This window comes from Triticum aestivum, chromosome 7B (assembly GCF_018294505.1).
Source record: "Triticum aestivum cultivar Chinese Spring chromosome 7B, IWGSC CS RefSeq v2.1, whole genome shotgun sequence".
NCBI lineage: Eukaryota > Viridiplantae > Streptophyta > Magnoliopsida > Poales > Poaceae > Triticum > Triticum aestivum.
Window position 1 is genome coordinate 518,410,626 of NC_057813.1, and position 14,967 is coordinate 518,425,592.

General features: G+C 44.7%; 1 protein-coding gene across 2 annotated transcripts; it reads right to left on the reverse strand.

Annotated features, from left to right (window-relative positions):
• Positions 1 to 553: 553 nt before the first annotated feature.
• Positions 554 to 3,170, reverse strand: LOC123162536 (pentatricopeptide repeat-containing protein At2g22410, mitochondrial). 2 transcript variants are annotated; one of them, XM_044580315.1, is made up of 2 exons: positions 1,123 to 3,170; positions 554 to 937 (listed from the first exon to the last, which is right to left on the reverse strand). In XM_044580315.1, the coding sequence occupies exon 1, from the start codon at positions 3,131 to 3,133 to the stop codon at positions 1,229 to 1,231; it is 1,905 nt and encodes a 634-aa protein (XP_044436250.1). In that variant the 5' UTR covers positions 3,134 to 3,170; the 3' UTR covers positions 554 to 937; positions 1,123 to 1,228. The 2 variants fall into 2 exon arrangements, with proteins under 2 accessions (XP_044436250.1, XP_044436249.1); XM_044580314.1 differs by having other exon boundaries at positions 554 to 948.
• Between the last annotated feature and the right edge of the window lie 11,797 nt (positions 3,171 to 14,967).

Sequence of the window (14,967 nt, forward strand, 5' to 3'; positions counted from 1 at the left end):
GTAAACATCGCAGTTAACACTTGTGAGTTCACGCAGCATCTTAGTGTGAACAATCACATTGTTAGCTTCAGGAAATGAAGCAACAAACAGTAAAACCAAAAATAGGAAATTGGCTTCACTGGATTATACTACTGACTACAGTGACTTGGGACCATAAAATACACAGTTGATCCTATCATGTAAGAAAACATGATTCAAATGCTTTACCAATAGTTACATGCCGGTGGTGCACTTTCTTCGGTTAGTAGTTCCGATAGCAGGTCCTAGCAAGGACCCTTGAGAAGTATCTGGATCCTGGATAGCCTGAAACTTGAACATGTGCACCAGTTCTGGTTGGGTAAAGGTTTTGCACTTTGTTAGCTATTTTTAGAAGAGCATTCTGAATTACGGGCTAATATGAAATTTTTCTAATTGGGTTAAAACAACCATAAAGGCCCTACATGAATATATATCAGCTGAATAGGATTTGGGCTCCAAGGAGTGTATCAGATGCAGGGTGCATAGCCTGCCTAGCATAATCCCGTCAAAAAGATCACCAATCCCAATTTCCAGCTGATCAATCGAACATTTATTTTCTGCCAAAAATACAAATACCTCTTTCTTTGGTGAGTTCATATGTGACGGTTAACTTTCTGTCATGATCATGGCACAGTCAAACTGCTGGCCAGGTAAAAGTACAAGAAAACTGTTGTATGTATACAGTTCAATCCCCAGTAAAGCTAAGAACAACTTGGTTCCTTACAGGTGATTAGCAGTCAGGATGCTCTCAGGTGGTCCTGCCGGTCTGATGAACTTACTGTTTCTGAGCTTTAGTTTCTCCAGATATTGGTGAGACATCACAGCCAAGGCAGAGAATCCTGAGTGTTGTCGGTGTAGTGCCACTGACCTAACTGTCTATACAGTTGGTTGAGTTGGTTGCCCCAGTGAACCGTCGTATCTGCAGAAAGCCTGAAACTAAATCAATTAGCAGGAAAAATGCAGGTTTACATCAAAGGAAGCTCGAATTTCCAGTATTGAAATGCGAGAATAAATTAAATGCCTGAAATTATATTATACAATGTTCAAAATTCAAATGAAACTAAGCATACTTTCAGTATTTCAGGGGTGCTTCTGTACACCTACCTTCAGGTTTCATCAGACAGGCTACTTGATATGAATATATCCCTTTGCAGCCCATGCTCCGCATCAGGTTCAGATTGGCTATGGGAGCACTCCTAAATAGCTTATTTCACTCTTCCATGATGAGTTCTACTGGCTGCACAGCCAGGACATGCAAAGAGACTAAATGATATGCCAACTGATCAACTGCCGCATATATCTCACTTGAGGTTTCATGTCTGATGTCTTCCACTCCAAATTCATGTATGCTGTTGTTTACTTCAATTGAACTAACACCCATATCCTTTTTTGTTCCCCGCTCTCTCATTAGCTTCCTGAGCCTTTTCATGTCCTCCCACTGGTGAGTTTCATACAGCAAATTAGAAAATAGGACAAACAAGCCTCCATTAATTCCCTCCAGCTCAAGCAGTTGTTTGATCACTAGCTTGCCGATCTCTACATTACCATGGATCCTGCAGGCTCCAAGTAATGCACCCCAAACCACAACGTCAGGCTTCATTGGCATATCTTTTATTAGATCAACAGCTTGTGCAAGATGGCCACGCCGACCAAGCAGATCAACCATGCAAGCATAGTGCTCAACTTCAGGCTTAACATTGTAAACATGTCTCATGGCTTTGAAGTAATACTGTCCATCTTCTAGTAGACCACCATGACTGCATGCAGAAAGAAGACCGACAAATGTGATCTCATCAGGGGAGAAGGCATCAGATACCATAGCTCTGAAGAACATGACTGCCTCTTGTGCACGCCCATGCATGGCTAGCGCTCCAATAATCACATTCCAAGAGATAGTGTTTTTATTGGGCATCTCAGTGAACAAGCTTATGGATGTGTCTACCTGACCACATCTTGCATACATATCAAGAAGTGAATTAAGTAGAGTGACACCAGGATCACTAAAATTGTCTTTAATATAACAATGTATCATCCTTCCAGAGGCCAAATCGCCATTTTGTCCATGGGCAGAGAGGACACCAGCCAAGGTAACCTCATCTGGAGTGAGATCTAGAGATTTCATACGGTTATAAAGACCCAAAGTTTCACGGAATCGGCCACCCTGAACATAGCAAGAGATCATGGCATTCCAGGAGACTATGTTCCTCTCCGGCATCTGCTCAAACCAATCTCTTGCAGCATCCACCGAGCCATGTTTTGCCAGGGCACAAAGCATGGAAGTCCATGAAACAACATTTTTCGTGGGCATCATGTCAAAGCATCTACGAGCCATCCACAGATCCCCGCACTTACCATACATGTCCACAAGTGCGTTACCGAGAATCAGATCAACCCGGGATCCACTTGCCAACATATGACAATGCACCAGCCGACCAACCTCAAGATTTCCCTCAGTTGAGCAAACGAGAAGCAGGCTGACAAATGTGAACACATCAGCCAACACTCCTTGGCGCCTCATCTCTCCAAACAAGGCGCACGCCTTGCTGGTCTCCCCAGCCTGTGCATATCCACCAATCATCGTGTTCCACGACACAACATTCCTGCCCGGCGCCATCTCGGCAAAGAACCGCTGAGAGTCCCGCAGCAACCCAGTCGACGCATATGAGTGCAGGAGCGCGTTGCCCACGAACACCTGCCGCACATACCCCAGCTTGACAGCCACTCCATGGGTGGCTAGCGCGTGCTCTGTGGCCCGCGCCCTGGCGCACGCCTTGAGCACGAAGGGCAGTGTGAACTCGTTCGGCAGGATGCCGCGCCGGAGGACGTCGCGGTGCAGGCACAGCGCCTCCTGGGGGCAACAGCTGTTGGAGTACGCCCTGATAAGACTGTTGTACGCGAACCTGTACGGGTCGGCAATTGTGTCGAACACGCGGCGGGCGTGGCAGAGTCCCGCGTGTCCGGCGGCACCGGAGAGCGCGCAGTAGGAGGCGACGAGCTGGGAGGCGAGGGAGGCCACGGCGGATGGGCCGTGGGCGAGGAGGTGGGCCTGTAGCTGGTCGAGGTGTCGGATGGAGCGGCACTGGTGCAGGAGCTCGAGGACATGGCGGGGGTTCATCAACAGCGCCGCCCGAGACCACGGAGGAGACGGGGATGTACTCTAGAAACAAAAATGCTAGACATATAAAAACTTACACGCTTTTACACGCTCCTTCTATCTAACAACCAATCACAAACCTCTCCCCCCCTGATTTTTAGGGGGTGGGCCGCCTCGCTCACCTATTGACCAATCAAAGTTAACCACCCTGTAAAAACCTGTAAATCGTTTGTACGTGTAGCATTGCCGCTCTAGAAATGGCCACATGTGGCAACTTTTCTTTTTGAGTGGTGCGTGGGCAAAGTATTCACTTCCAGTTTCAGAAAAATTTTAGCACCACCCAAATCATCGAAATTCAGTGAAATTCAATAATTTCAGTTTGCGTTTTGGCCAAAAGGCTGAATATTCACTTAAATTCAATTGCATATTTGATATTTTTGAAAAATATTTAAATTCATGTGTACTAGTGAAATTGCTGATTTTTTTGGCTAGAAGGTAAATATTTCAGTGATTGCTAAAATTAATGAACTCATACATACGCGCATACATTCACCTCTATGAACGCACACACGTCCTAAAATAAATCCAAGAATAATGCGAGCACCAGGACTTGAACCCTGATGGGCAGTGGATACCACTGTCTCTCTAACCACCCAACCAAAGACACAAATTTGACTAGTTGACATGTATAATACTAGATATAATACTATCACTACTAGTAGACTATGAAAAATAACTTATGATTAATATGCATGAATTTATGATATGGGGGCACTCCATGCATAGGCTAAGGCAAAAAAAAACTTATAACTAAAATGGATGATTTGCTTATGTGCATAGCTGCATGGCTAAAGAAAAATAGGTAGTGGGTTGTAGCTAACATGTATGAATTGATGATGTGGGAGAGCACAGGAGTAGACTAATGCAAAGAACTGTAACCTCTAACTTAAATGCGGTACTTCCTTTATGTGACAAGGTTGCATGACTAGAAAAATAGATAGTGGGTTGTATCTATTTAGGAATAGTGGATATCTTTTTGCTGAATTGAAGAAGAAAGAAGAGGGGAAAGAAGAGAAGTAGGCTAGAGATTAACAGCCAGCCCCAACACGTTTTGTAGACACTTTAGAGAAAGTGAGGGTTTTTTTGCGAAAAAAATCAAATTTATTATAAAGATCCACCGAAAGTACAAAACACATCAAACATAGTAAAAATTACATCGAGGTCCATGGACCATCGAACGACCATTGCCGCCGCCAAAACGAGCCGCTGACGTCGCCACTTCGATACCGGAGCCGGCCCGACCTTGTCAATGACGGCCGGAAAGTCTTCGTGCACGTGCCCCTAAGGACAAGCGTCCCGGAGCCGCAGTCGTCGCCGCTTGAATCCTTGAATCGATTTGAAGAATTTGACACCAAATATCGCTGTTGCGTATGCACGGCGAGAAACTCTAATCTCGCTGCTCTGAGGAGCTGGCATGAATCTACGCCGGAGCTCTGTCTAATCCATCCAAACGAACAAACTTGAGGAGGATAGGAGCCCGGAAGACTGACTCGAAGAAGAAGCACCGCCATCCATCCATACGCCGCCCCTGCAAGAACTAAAACCCTACCTATCTACTAGCCGGAGATAAGGCACCAGAAAACCTCTCTCCGCCACCGGCAGGCGGAAGGGAGGCGAATCCACGACCTTGCCGGTGAAGATCAAGGGGAGGAAGACTTTCTCTAGTCGCCTTGCGAGTAGAGAAAGTGAGGTTGATCATGTATCAATAAAGTGGTACATTTTATATCTAATTATCATACTTATAGGTTATAATTTTACTACAAATTATATATCAACATCATATAACCACCTGCTGACTATACTATTTTTACCTTTTTTGAGGGCCATGCTATAAAGGGAACAATTTGATGCAGCGGTCCAAATGTGAACTGTTTGTTTGGTTACACAATTTTCCTTTTTGTTTTTTGGGTTTCAACCGTTTTTGTTTGGGGTTTTAATTTTTTGATTTTCTTCATGGTTTTATTTTTCTGGTTTTTATTGTTTTAAACATATGTCTACTTTTTTTGTACATTTTTATATACATTTGTCTTATGGGGGCTTAGTATGACGACCTCCCGATTGTCTATTACAACAAGTTTTGTTCGGCTCCGATGAGGGAGGGCAATGACGGCGGTGTGCCTTCAGCTTGCTTCAGTACTTGTAGTCGTCGCTAGGTGGTCTACGGATCTGGATGTAATCTTTGTTATTTGTAGTGTTCGTTGTACTATCATGATTGAAGATAAATAGATCAGAAGTTTCTCGCAATTTTATACACACTTACCATTTTTCCAAATATATGGTAATGTTTGTTTCAAATATATGTTTCGATGTCTACATCTGTTTCATATATTTTAAATTTTTTGTACATATGAAACATTTGTATACATGTTTAACTTTTTAAAACATATGTTCTGATGTGTACTGTTTTTAATAGACATTGTACATTTTTTGTATGCGCACGAAAACATTTATACATGTTTAACTTTTTTCTGAACACATGCTTTGATAATTTTTTGAATACCGTTAAACATTTTTTTAAACACACGTCGAGACATTTTTCTAATGAACAAAACAATGTTTTTAAACCACATGGACATTATTTTATATTGTATAAATATATTCTTAATTATGAGGAAAATATTTTTTGAAATGCATGATTTTTTTTCTAAATGTAACGTACAATTTTTGAATGGTACAACTTTTTAATAACAGAAAAATAATTTTACATTTAATAAATATTTTCTAAAAAATGTTATGTACATTTTTCTGAAACACGTGAACATTTCTAAATGTCATAAACAATTTTTCTGAAAGGTATAAACATTTTAAATACACTAAGAATTTTTTTAAGTTCATTATCATTTTCCAAATTCAAGATTTTTTTAAGTAAATTAAATTTTGGACTATATGTATTTGAAGTTTTAGAATATATAAACAAAAGTAAGGGACCCCTGACAAAACTAATCAGGAGAGTCGCATCTCTCGTGCCGCCTGCTCCAGGGGCGACCGGGGGAGCTAATCCTAGCCCCTGCCACCGCCGCCTGATAACCCACAAGTATAGGGGATCACAATAGTTTTCGAGGGTAGAGTAGCCAACCCAAATTTATTGATTTGACACAAGGGGAGCCAGGATATTCACAACTATTAGCAGTTGAGTTGTCAATTCAATCACACCTGAAAGACTTAATATCTGTAGCAAAGTATTTAGTAGCCTCCCAAAGTAGTATGATAGTAACAGGTAAAAGTGGCAATAGTGACAGTAGCAGTTTTGTAGTGATTGTAACAGTTGCAGCAACGAAAGTAACTTAGCAAAGATCAATATGCGAAAACCCGTAGGCATTGGATCATCGATGGATAATTGTGTTGGATAATATTCACCATGTAGCAGTCATAACCTAGGGCGACACGGAACTACCTCCAATTCATCAATGTAATGTAGGCATGTATTCCTTATATAGTCATACGTGCTTATGGAAAAGAACTTGCATGTATCTTTTATCCTATCCTCCGATGGCAGCGGGGTCCATAAAGAAACTAAGGGATATTAAGGCCTCCTTTTACTAGAGAACCGGAACAAAGTATTAGCACTTAGTGAATACATGAACTCCTCAAACTACGATAATCACCAGAAAAATCCCAATTATTGTCACCTTGGGGTATGCGGTGTTGGGGAACGTAGCATGCAATTTTAAAAAAATTCCTATGCTCACGCAAGATGTATCTAGGAGATGCATAGCAACAGGGGGAGAGTGTGTGTCTATGTACCCTCGTAGTCCATAAGCGGAAGCGTTTGACAACTCGGTTGATGTAGTCGAACTTCTTCTAGCTCCGACCAATCAAGTACCAAACGTACGACACCTTCGAGTTCTACACAGATTCAACTCGATGACGTCCCTCGTCCTCTTGATCCAGCAAGGCGTCTAGGAAGTAGTGTTGGGGAACATAGTAACAATTCAAAAAAATTCATATGTGTAACCAAGATCAATCTAGGAGATGCTAGCAATAAGAGAGAGGGAGTGCATCTTCATACCCTTGAAGATCGCTAAGCGGAAGCGTTACAAGAACACGGTTGATGGAGTCGTACTCGCGACGATTCAAATCACGAAAGATCCGATCCAAGCGTTGAATGGACGGCGCCTCCGCGTTCAACACACGTACAACCCGGGGACGTCTCCTTCTTCTTGATCCAGCAAGGGGAGAGGAGAAGTTGAGGGATAACTCCGGCAGCATGACGACGTCGTGGTGGAGCTCATGGTTCTCTGGCAGAGCTTCGCCAACTCAACGGAGGAGGAAGAGGTGTATGAGGGGGAAGGGTTGTGCCATGGGAAGAGGTGTGGCTTCCGTCCTACCCCCTCTATTTATAGGGTGAAGGGGAGAGGGGGACGGCCCCCCTAGTTGCATCTAGAGGGGGCGGCGGCCAAAGGGGGGAGGCTTGCCCCCCCCCCCCAAGTTGGTGGGAGGCGCCCCCACCCCCTAGGGTTTCCAACCCTAGGCGCCTTGGGCCCTTGGGGGGCGCACCAGCCCACTACGGGGCTAGTTCCCACCCATATTCAGCCCACTTGGTCCCCCAGGGTAGGTGGCCCCACCCAGTGGACCCCCGGACACCTTTTTGTGGTCTAGGTACAATACCGATAACGCCCAAAACCTTTCCGGTGACTGAAACTAGACTTCTCATATATAAATCTTCACCTCCGGACCATTCCGGAACTCCTCGTGACATCCGGGATCTCATCCGGGACTCCGAACAACTTTCGGTAACCTCATACAATTTCCCATTACAACTCTAGCGTCACCGAACCTTAAGTGTGTAGACCCTACAGGTTCGGGAACCATGCAAACATAACCGAGACATCTCTCCGGCCAATTACCAATAGAGGGATCTGGATACCCATATTGGCTCCCACATGTTCCACGATGATCTCATCGGATGAACCACGATGTCGGGGATTCAATCAATCCCGTATACAATTCCCTTTGTCCATCGGTATGTTACTTGCCCGAGATTTGGTCGGCAGTATCCCCGCACCTCGTTCAATCTTGTTACCGACAAGTCTCTTTACTCGTTCCGTAATGCATGATCCCGTGGCTAACTCCTTAGTCACGTTGATATCATTATGATGATGCATTACCGAGTGGGCCCAGAGATACCTCTCCATCATACGAGTGACAAATCCTAGTCTCGATTCGTGCCAACCCAACAGACACTTTCGGAGATACCTGTAGTGCAGCTTTATGGTCACCCAGTTACATTGTGGCGTTTGATACACCCAAAGCATTCCTACGGTATCCGGGAGTTGCACAATCTCATGGTATAAGGAAAGATACTTGACATTAGAAAAGCTCTAGCAAATGAACTACACGATCTTGTGCTATGCTTAGGATTGGGTCTTGTCCATCACATCATTCTCCTAATGATGTGATCTCGTTATCAATGACATCCAATGTCCATGGTCAGGAAACCATAACCATCTATTGATCAACGAGCTAGTCAACTAGAGGCTTACTAGGGACACGTTGTGGTCTATGTATTCGCACATGTATTACGTGATGCAGAGCATCCCACGTTCATCCCCATGTACACTCCGACTACTCTCCAAGCCCCAAGAGGACATATGACGAGACCTCAAACATACGACATTGGACACAAGGTGAATTCACTCCTCTTCGAACCGTCACTTTCCACATGTGAGACATGGCTACTACCTCATGCATGGACCTTGCCTATACTCAGGTACAACCGAGATGACCATGGAGAATCAAAGGACCAAGGCCAAGCATGGAAGAGGAGAAGGAAGAAGAGTCTGCTGCTACAGCAGCCGGACATCCGGCCATGTCCCGGACATCCGGCCCAACGCCGGAAATCAGGCTCCCTCTATCCAGAGAGCACCAGCATCGACCAAGTCAGCCCGGACATCCGGCCCCTCCCGCAAGCCCGGACATCCGGCCACAGCCCGGACATCCGGCGCCCCATCACAGAACGTCCAAAAGCTGGATCTCGCCAGCCCGGACATCTGGCCACAACACCCGGACATCCGGCGTCTCGGGAAAGCCCGGACATCCGGCTCGTCGCTCGGACATCCGACCCCTCCTGCCTGCGTGCAGTGTATCCGGGCCGAAAGCCCTTGTACCCCTTCGCCCCTTAGACTATATATACCCCCTCCCCTCCACCTACGTTTTAGGGTTAGCAAAGGATTAGCTCATTTGAGATAGAGCTTTGCTCATCCATACGGATCTCCTCCTCGTGAGAGACCGCGACCTCTTTGGAGAAGATCCACCATGGATTCAAGACCCCTTTATGGGAAGATCCCTCGTGGATTCAAGACCTCCTCTCGGAGATGAACTACCGCCGCTTGTATCGTCCTTTGTTGGATTTGGACTATGTGTCTCTTTGTGTTTTTTGATCTAGCACATGTGTGATCATATTTGTGTTGGTTGAGTGTTTCTCTTGTTTTCCCCCGTGATTTCCGTTGTTTCCTTCCGCGCGTTCTTCGTGTTCCTCGTAGGGATCCTCTCCAAACGTGAAAGATCGGCCCCTAGGGTTCCGTCCTACATCATCTTGGTACCAGAGCCAGGTTGATCACGTTTTTGGAGCCCCTACCCTTTGTTTTCTAGCTTGATTTTGTTGATTTCGTCCTAAATCCGAAAATCCCCACCAAAAATAGCCCCAAATTTTTTTTTGTGATTTGTTAGTTTGGTGATGTTTTGTTAATTTTGATCCATGGATTTGCTTGGTTTCAAGTGGATCTAGCATCTCCCCAAGTTTCCCCACCTTCCATCCACAAGATCCATCAAATTTTGCCCCCGAAATCATCAATTTTCGCCCCAAAATCGAGTTCATCGAGTTCATCCTCGGATTTGGAGCCCAGACATCTGGCCCGACCCCCGGACATCCGGCCATCCCGGAAATCCGGCCATTAGCCTGGACATCCGGCTCATGGAGCGCATTTTCGCGCAAGGTTCTGGACATCAGGTCCCGAACATCCGGCCAAACCCCCGGATGTCCGCCCGCTGTCATTTCAGCTTTTCCCGTTTCACCGTTTTGACCATAACTAATTTATCCGGAGTCCAATTTTAACGTTCTAGCTCGTTTTGAAGCTATTGACATCCCCCATCCCACAAAAATACCACCAACATCATTTGACTCCATCAAATTTTATGAATTTTGGCATCTTTGCCTAGGGCTTCCACCACATCATCCACTACACCACCACCGACTTCCGCAACCCAACCCATTTTGCTTGCCATAGCATTAGTGGTTGTTTGAGTAGTGATTCGAGTCTCCTAAGGTGTTTCGGCTACTTAGGGACGATTTCTTCTTCATCAACCACCACCACCACTTCCGCATTGCCAAGTGCAAACTACCACCGCTTTCCGCTACCACCATTTTGACGTTTGACGTTTGAGATTTTGAGTTCGCTGTTTTTCCGTTTCCTAAGGTGTTTTGGCTACTTAGGGATGAGTCTCCATCATCTTGGTTTCTACATCAAGAACACCGCCACTCATCATCGCCTCGAGGTCGTCATCGACTTTGACCACTTCACCATCATCCGTCCATGGCGTACATACGAGAAACCTTCGACGGTAACCTCAATATCATCTTGGTATCGTGGTATCCCTCCATTGTATATTCCCCTTGCCACTGCATTGTTAACCCCTAGCCCATTTTGCGTTACTTGCCTATCGAGACTAGCCATTTGAGTATTGCCGGCAACGTTACTTGTGCACATTAGTGATCATACTTCCCATAACATACATACCATATCATTGTGGTGCATATATTGCTATCATATCTTGTGTCACAAGTTTGTTCCCGCATATACACAATTGCTATCTTGGTTTGTGCATTGTGCAAAAGTGGCCATACAAAAGAAAGAAAAAGAAATAAAGCTTTTAAGGAAAAAAAGAGAGAGCAAAGAAGCTTGTAAGCAAGTGCCATAGCATCATACCACATTGCATATAAGATTTTCATATCCGATCATCTTGAGGGAAACACTGGAACCATACATACATAGCATACTTGGGATAAAATTCCATATATTTTGCATCTTATAGGTTGTGCACAAGTGTTGTATCCGCCAATAGAGCAATCGTGCTAGCATCTCTCTTGAGTTGTGCAACACGAGCGTTTTCCGTGGATTCCACATTTTGTGCTCATTCCTTGGTTGCGCGACCCCATTTATCTATCCATGTGTGCGTTTCCGTGTGCCATCCATATTGCTATTGGTCTACTTGTTTCGCTTGCAAATTTGTGAATCTCTTTCAACATTATTGATTCTTGCTAACATTTTGCATTAAATTTTTGTGCCACTATCCTCACCGAGCTCCACCATAAGCTTTACTTGTGTAGGTGTGAGAACCGACAAGAATTGGTACCAATTGTGCTATTTCCTTGTTACACATTTGAGTGATCATTGATCCATCTTCAACATTGGTCAAGTTACATTTGGTATAGTTCTTCTCTTTCTCCCACTCATATTTGCTCGAGTCTTGTGATGGATAGGAAGGCATTTCCTCTCCGGTCTACGACAACAACGACGGCGTGAACAACTACATCTCCAAAGCGTCCATCTTGGATCTACAACAACAAATGAAAGGCGCACAATCACGATTGCGAGAGCGTATGGAGAACATCTCCATCGACATTCGTCACTCCGAATCAAGGAAAAGGGACTACATCGACAAGAAGCTTTCCGCACATAAAGAGGAGCAAGATGCAAGGATGGAGGAGATTAGAGCCTTGATCAAGTCTTCTTCCCCTTCGTCATCCTCAAGGCGGTGACATTCAAGACACAAGTCTTTGGAGCACAGAAACGATGCAAGCGCAATTCGTCCATGTCCACATCTACATGACGACCACCATCACATTCGTGATCCACATCGTCATGAAGGGCAAGTCACCTCCAAGCATCATGTACACGACGACGATGAACGCCTTCAAGCTCAAGCGCGACAACGACACCATCATCATGAAGATGCTCCACAAGTGCAAACGTTCAAGTCCCAACAAGCACTACTTCACGCCAAGTCCAAGCTTCATGAGCAAAATAGAAGACCGCGAGACGAGCACCACCAAGACGGAGTTACGGCTACACCAACGACTTCGGCATCTTCGTCAAGTGTTCTCAAGGCATCTTCGCCTTTGGACGTACGGCATCTTCGCCTACTTCCCATGAGTACGCCTACAACGACTTCATCAAGTGCAAGGCGACCACCTACAAGCGAGGGTGACACTTCCATCTTCGGAAGCCCCTCAAGGAAGATGGTCGAGCATGGGAAATTCCCTTCGGTCATGGAGACGAGCTATGAGGTGCCACATCATATGGGCCTCCCACACCAAGACGGTGGCAAGACGGTCGAGCAAGGGCCATCCCCTTCGACCACGACGACAAGCGCGAACCTCTTCAACGACATGAAGACGGCGCCCATATTGGACTCATACTCCGAGTCAAGCTACGCGACCGCGCATGGAGACATTTGCACCAACATCTCTCCGACACCCACATATGTTGAGATGCCCCAAGTGCCATGTGAGGAGAGCCACTACCACATGAGTGACATGAGTGACTCCACCATACATGACATCGAGAGCATTTCCTATGAGAGGATGAGCGTGACCACCACTAGCCCCACACATGAGAGCATGCCACACATCCTATGTGAGGTTGAGTGCCATTTGAGTGACTCCACCAACCATATGAGTGAGAGCATCCTTGAGGGAGTGAGTGAGACACAACACTTAGCGAGTGAGGCAGTTGACACGGCATGTGAGGCCATTATGATTTCTAACGACTCAACCTCTACTCCTAGTGTGTTTTCTTCTTTGGTGCTAGGTCTCCTACATGATGATATGCCTACCCTCGACGAGTCCATCCCTCCAATGGGAAAATCGATGGCCATGGTGGACGATGATGCACCCCCACATGGTTCCATCAAGATGAAGATGACAACGAGTGGATCCTCAAAACCTCACCTACAACAAATGAGCAATGCTCCAAAGGTAACATAGGTGATGGTGCTTCTCTTGTCCCACTAGTGGACTCTTTTGACATCGATTGCTCCCATGATGTTGACACACCTATTGCCATGCTTCATGCTAGTGTGACTTCTTCATGCCTTGACTCACCTATTTATGATGAATATGATGATGAGCATGTTGAGTTGCCTAGTTGTGATGCTAGGATATCATGTGAAAATTATTTTGGTCACATCATGTTTGATAATCCTTTAAACTTGTCATATGCTATGAGTGAGATCTCCCATATTGCATCATTTCAATCTCAACATAGTAACTATGCATGCCCCATTAAAATAAATCCTATTTGCACTTATGGCATAGATGACGAGATGATGGTCATTGGATTTTGTTTTTCATGTGATGATATTGCCATGCTTCCTTTACATGATTTGCGCAATTCATCTACTATGTCATGCCATGATCACACTGTACCAAATATGCATTGTTTTGGATGTTGTCAATATTCTCCACGTGATGTTGCTACTCATTCTCATGAGGAGACCCCCATAGTTTCCTCATAGATATTAGGAGATCTTGATGCATTTCATACTTTGCATGATTCCCATGATAGTGTACACCATGCATTCCATGAATAACAATGCTCTAGATATTGCTCGTGATGCATTACACAATTTGAGTCTCCATTATGCTACACATAATAACAAACCTCTCATGATGGATGACATGTTTCTATATCGCGCATCTCATTTATTTGAGCATTGGATATTTTGTGCTAACCGACACATGCACGTGCGCATCATGATGGATGATGTGTACATATACCACGCACACACAATTTTCCCTTTGTCTTTGTTTTGTGTAGGTACTCACATATGAAGGAAATATGCCCTAGAGGCAATAATAAAGTTATTATTTATTTCCTCATATCATGATAAATGTTTATTATTCATGCTAGAATTGTATTAACCGGAAACATGATACATGTGTGAATACATAGACAAAACTATAGTCACTAGTATGCCTCTACTTGACTAGCTCATTAATCAAAGATGGTTATGTTTCCTAACCATAGACATGTGTTGTCATTAGATTAGTGGGATCACATCATTAGAAGAATGATGTGATTGACATGACCCATTCCGTTAGCCTAGCACTTGATCGTTTAGTATACTGCTATTGCTTTCTTCATGACTTATACATGTTCCTGTAACTATGAGAATTATGCAACTCCCGTTTACCGGAGGAACACTTTGGGTACTACCAAACGCCACAAGGTAACTGGGTGATTATAAAGGAGTACTACAGGTGTCTCCGAAGGTACATGTTGAGTTGGCGTATTTCGAGATTAGGTTTTGTCACTCCGATCGTCGGAGAGGTATCTCTGGGCCCTCTCGGTAATGCTCATCACTATAAGCCTTGCAAGCAATGTAACCAATGAGTTGGTTACGGGATGATGCATTACGTAATGAGTAAAGAGACTTGCTGGTAACGAGATTGAACTAGGTATTGGATACCGACGATCAAATCTCGGGCAAGTAACATACCGATGACAAAGGGAACAACGTATGTTGTTATGCGGTTTGACCGATAAAGATCTTCGTAGAATATGTAGGAACCAATATGGGCATCCAGGTCCCGCTATTGGTTATTGACCGAGAATGGTTCTAGGTCATGTCTACATAGTTCTCGAACCCGTAGGGTCCGCACGCTTAACGTTACGATGACAGTTTTATTATGAGTTTATAAGTTTTGATGTACCGAAGTTTGTTCGGAGTCCCGGATGTGATCACGGACATGACGAGGAGTCTCGAAATGGTCGAGACATAAAGATTGATATATT

Bases quoted from the DNA above. Each gene is read 5' to 3' on its own strand.
- LOC123162536 (XM_044580315.1), bottom strand. From the start codon at position 3,133: ATGAACCCCCGCCATGTCCTCGAGCTCCTGCACCAGTGCCGCTCCATC.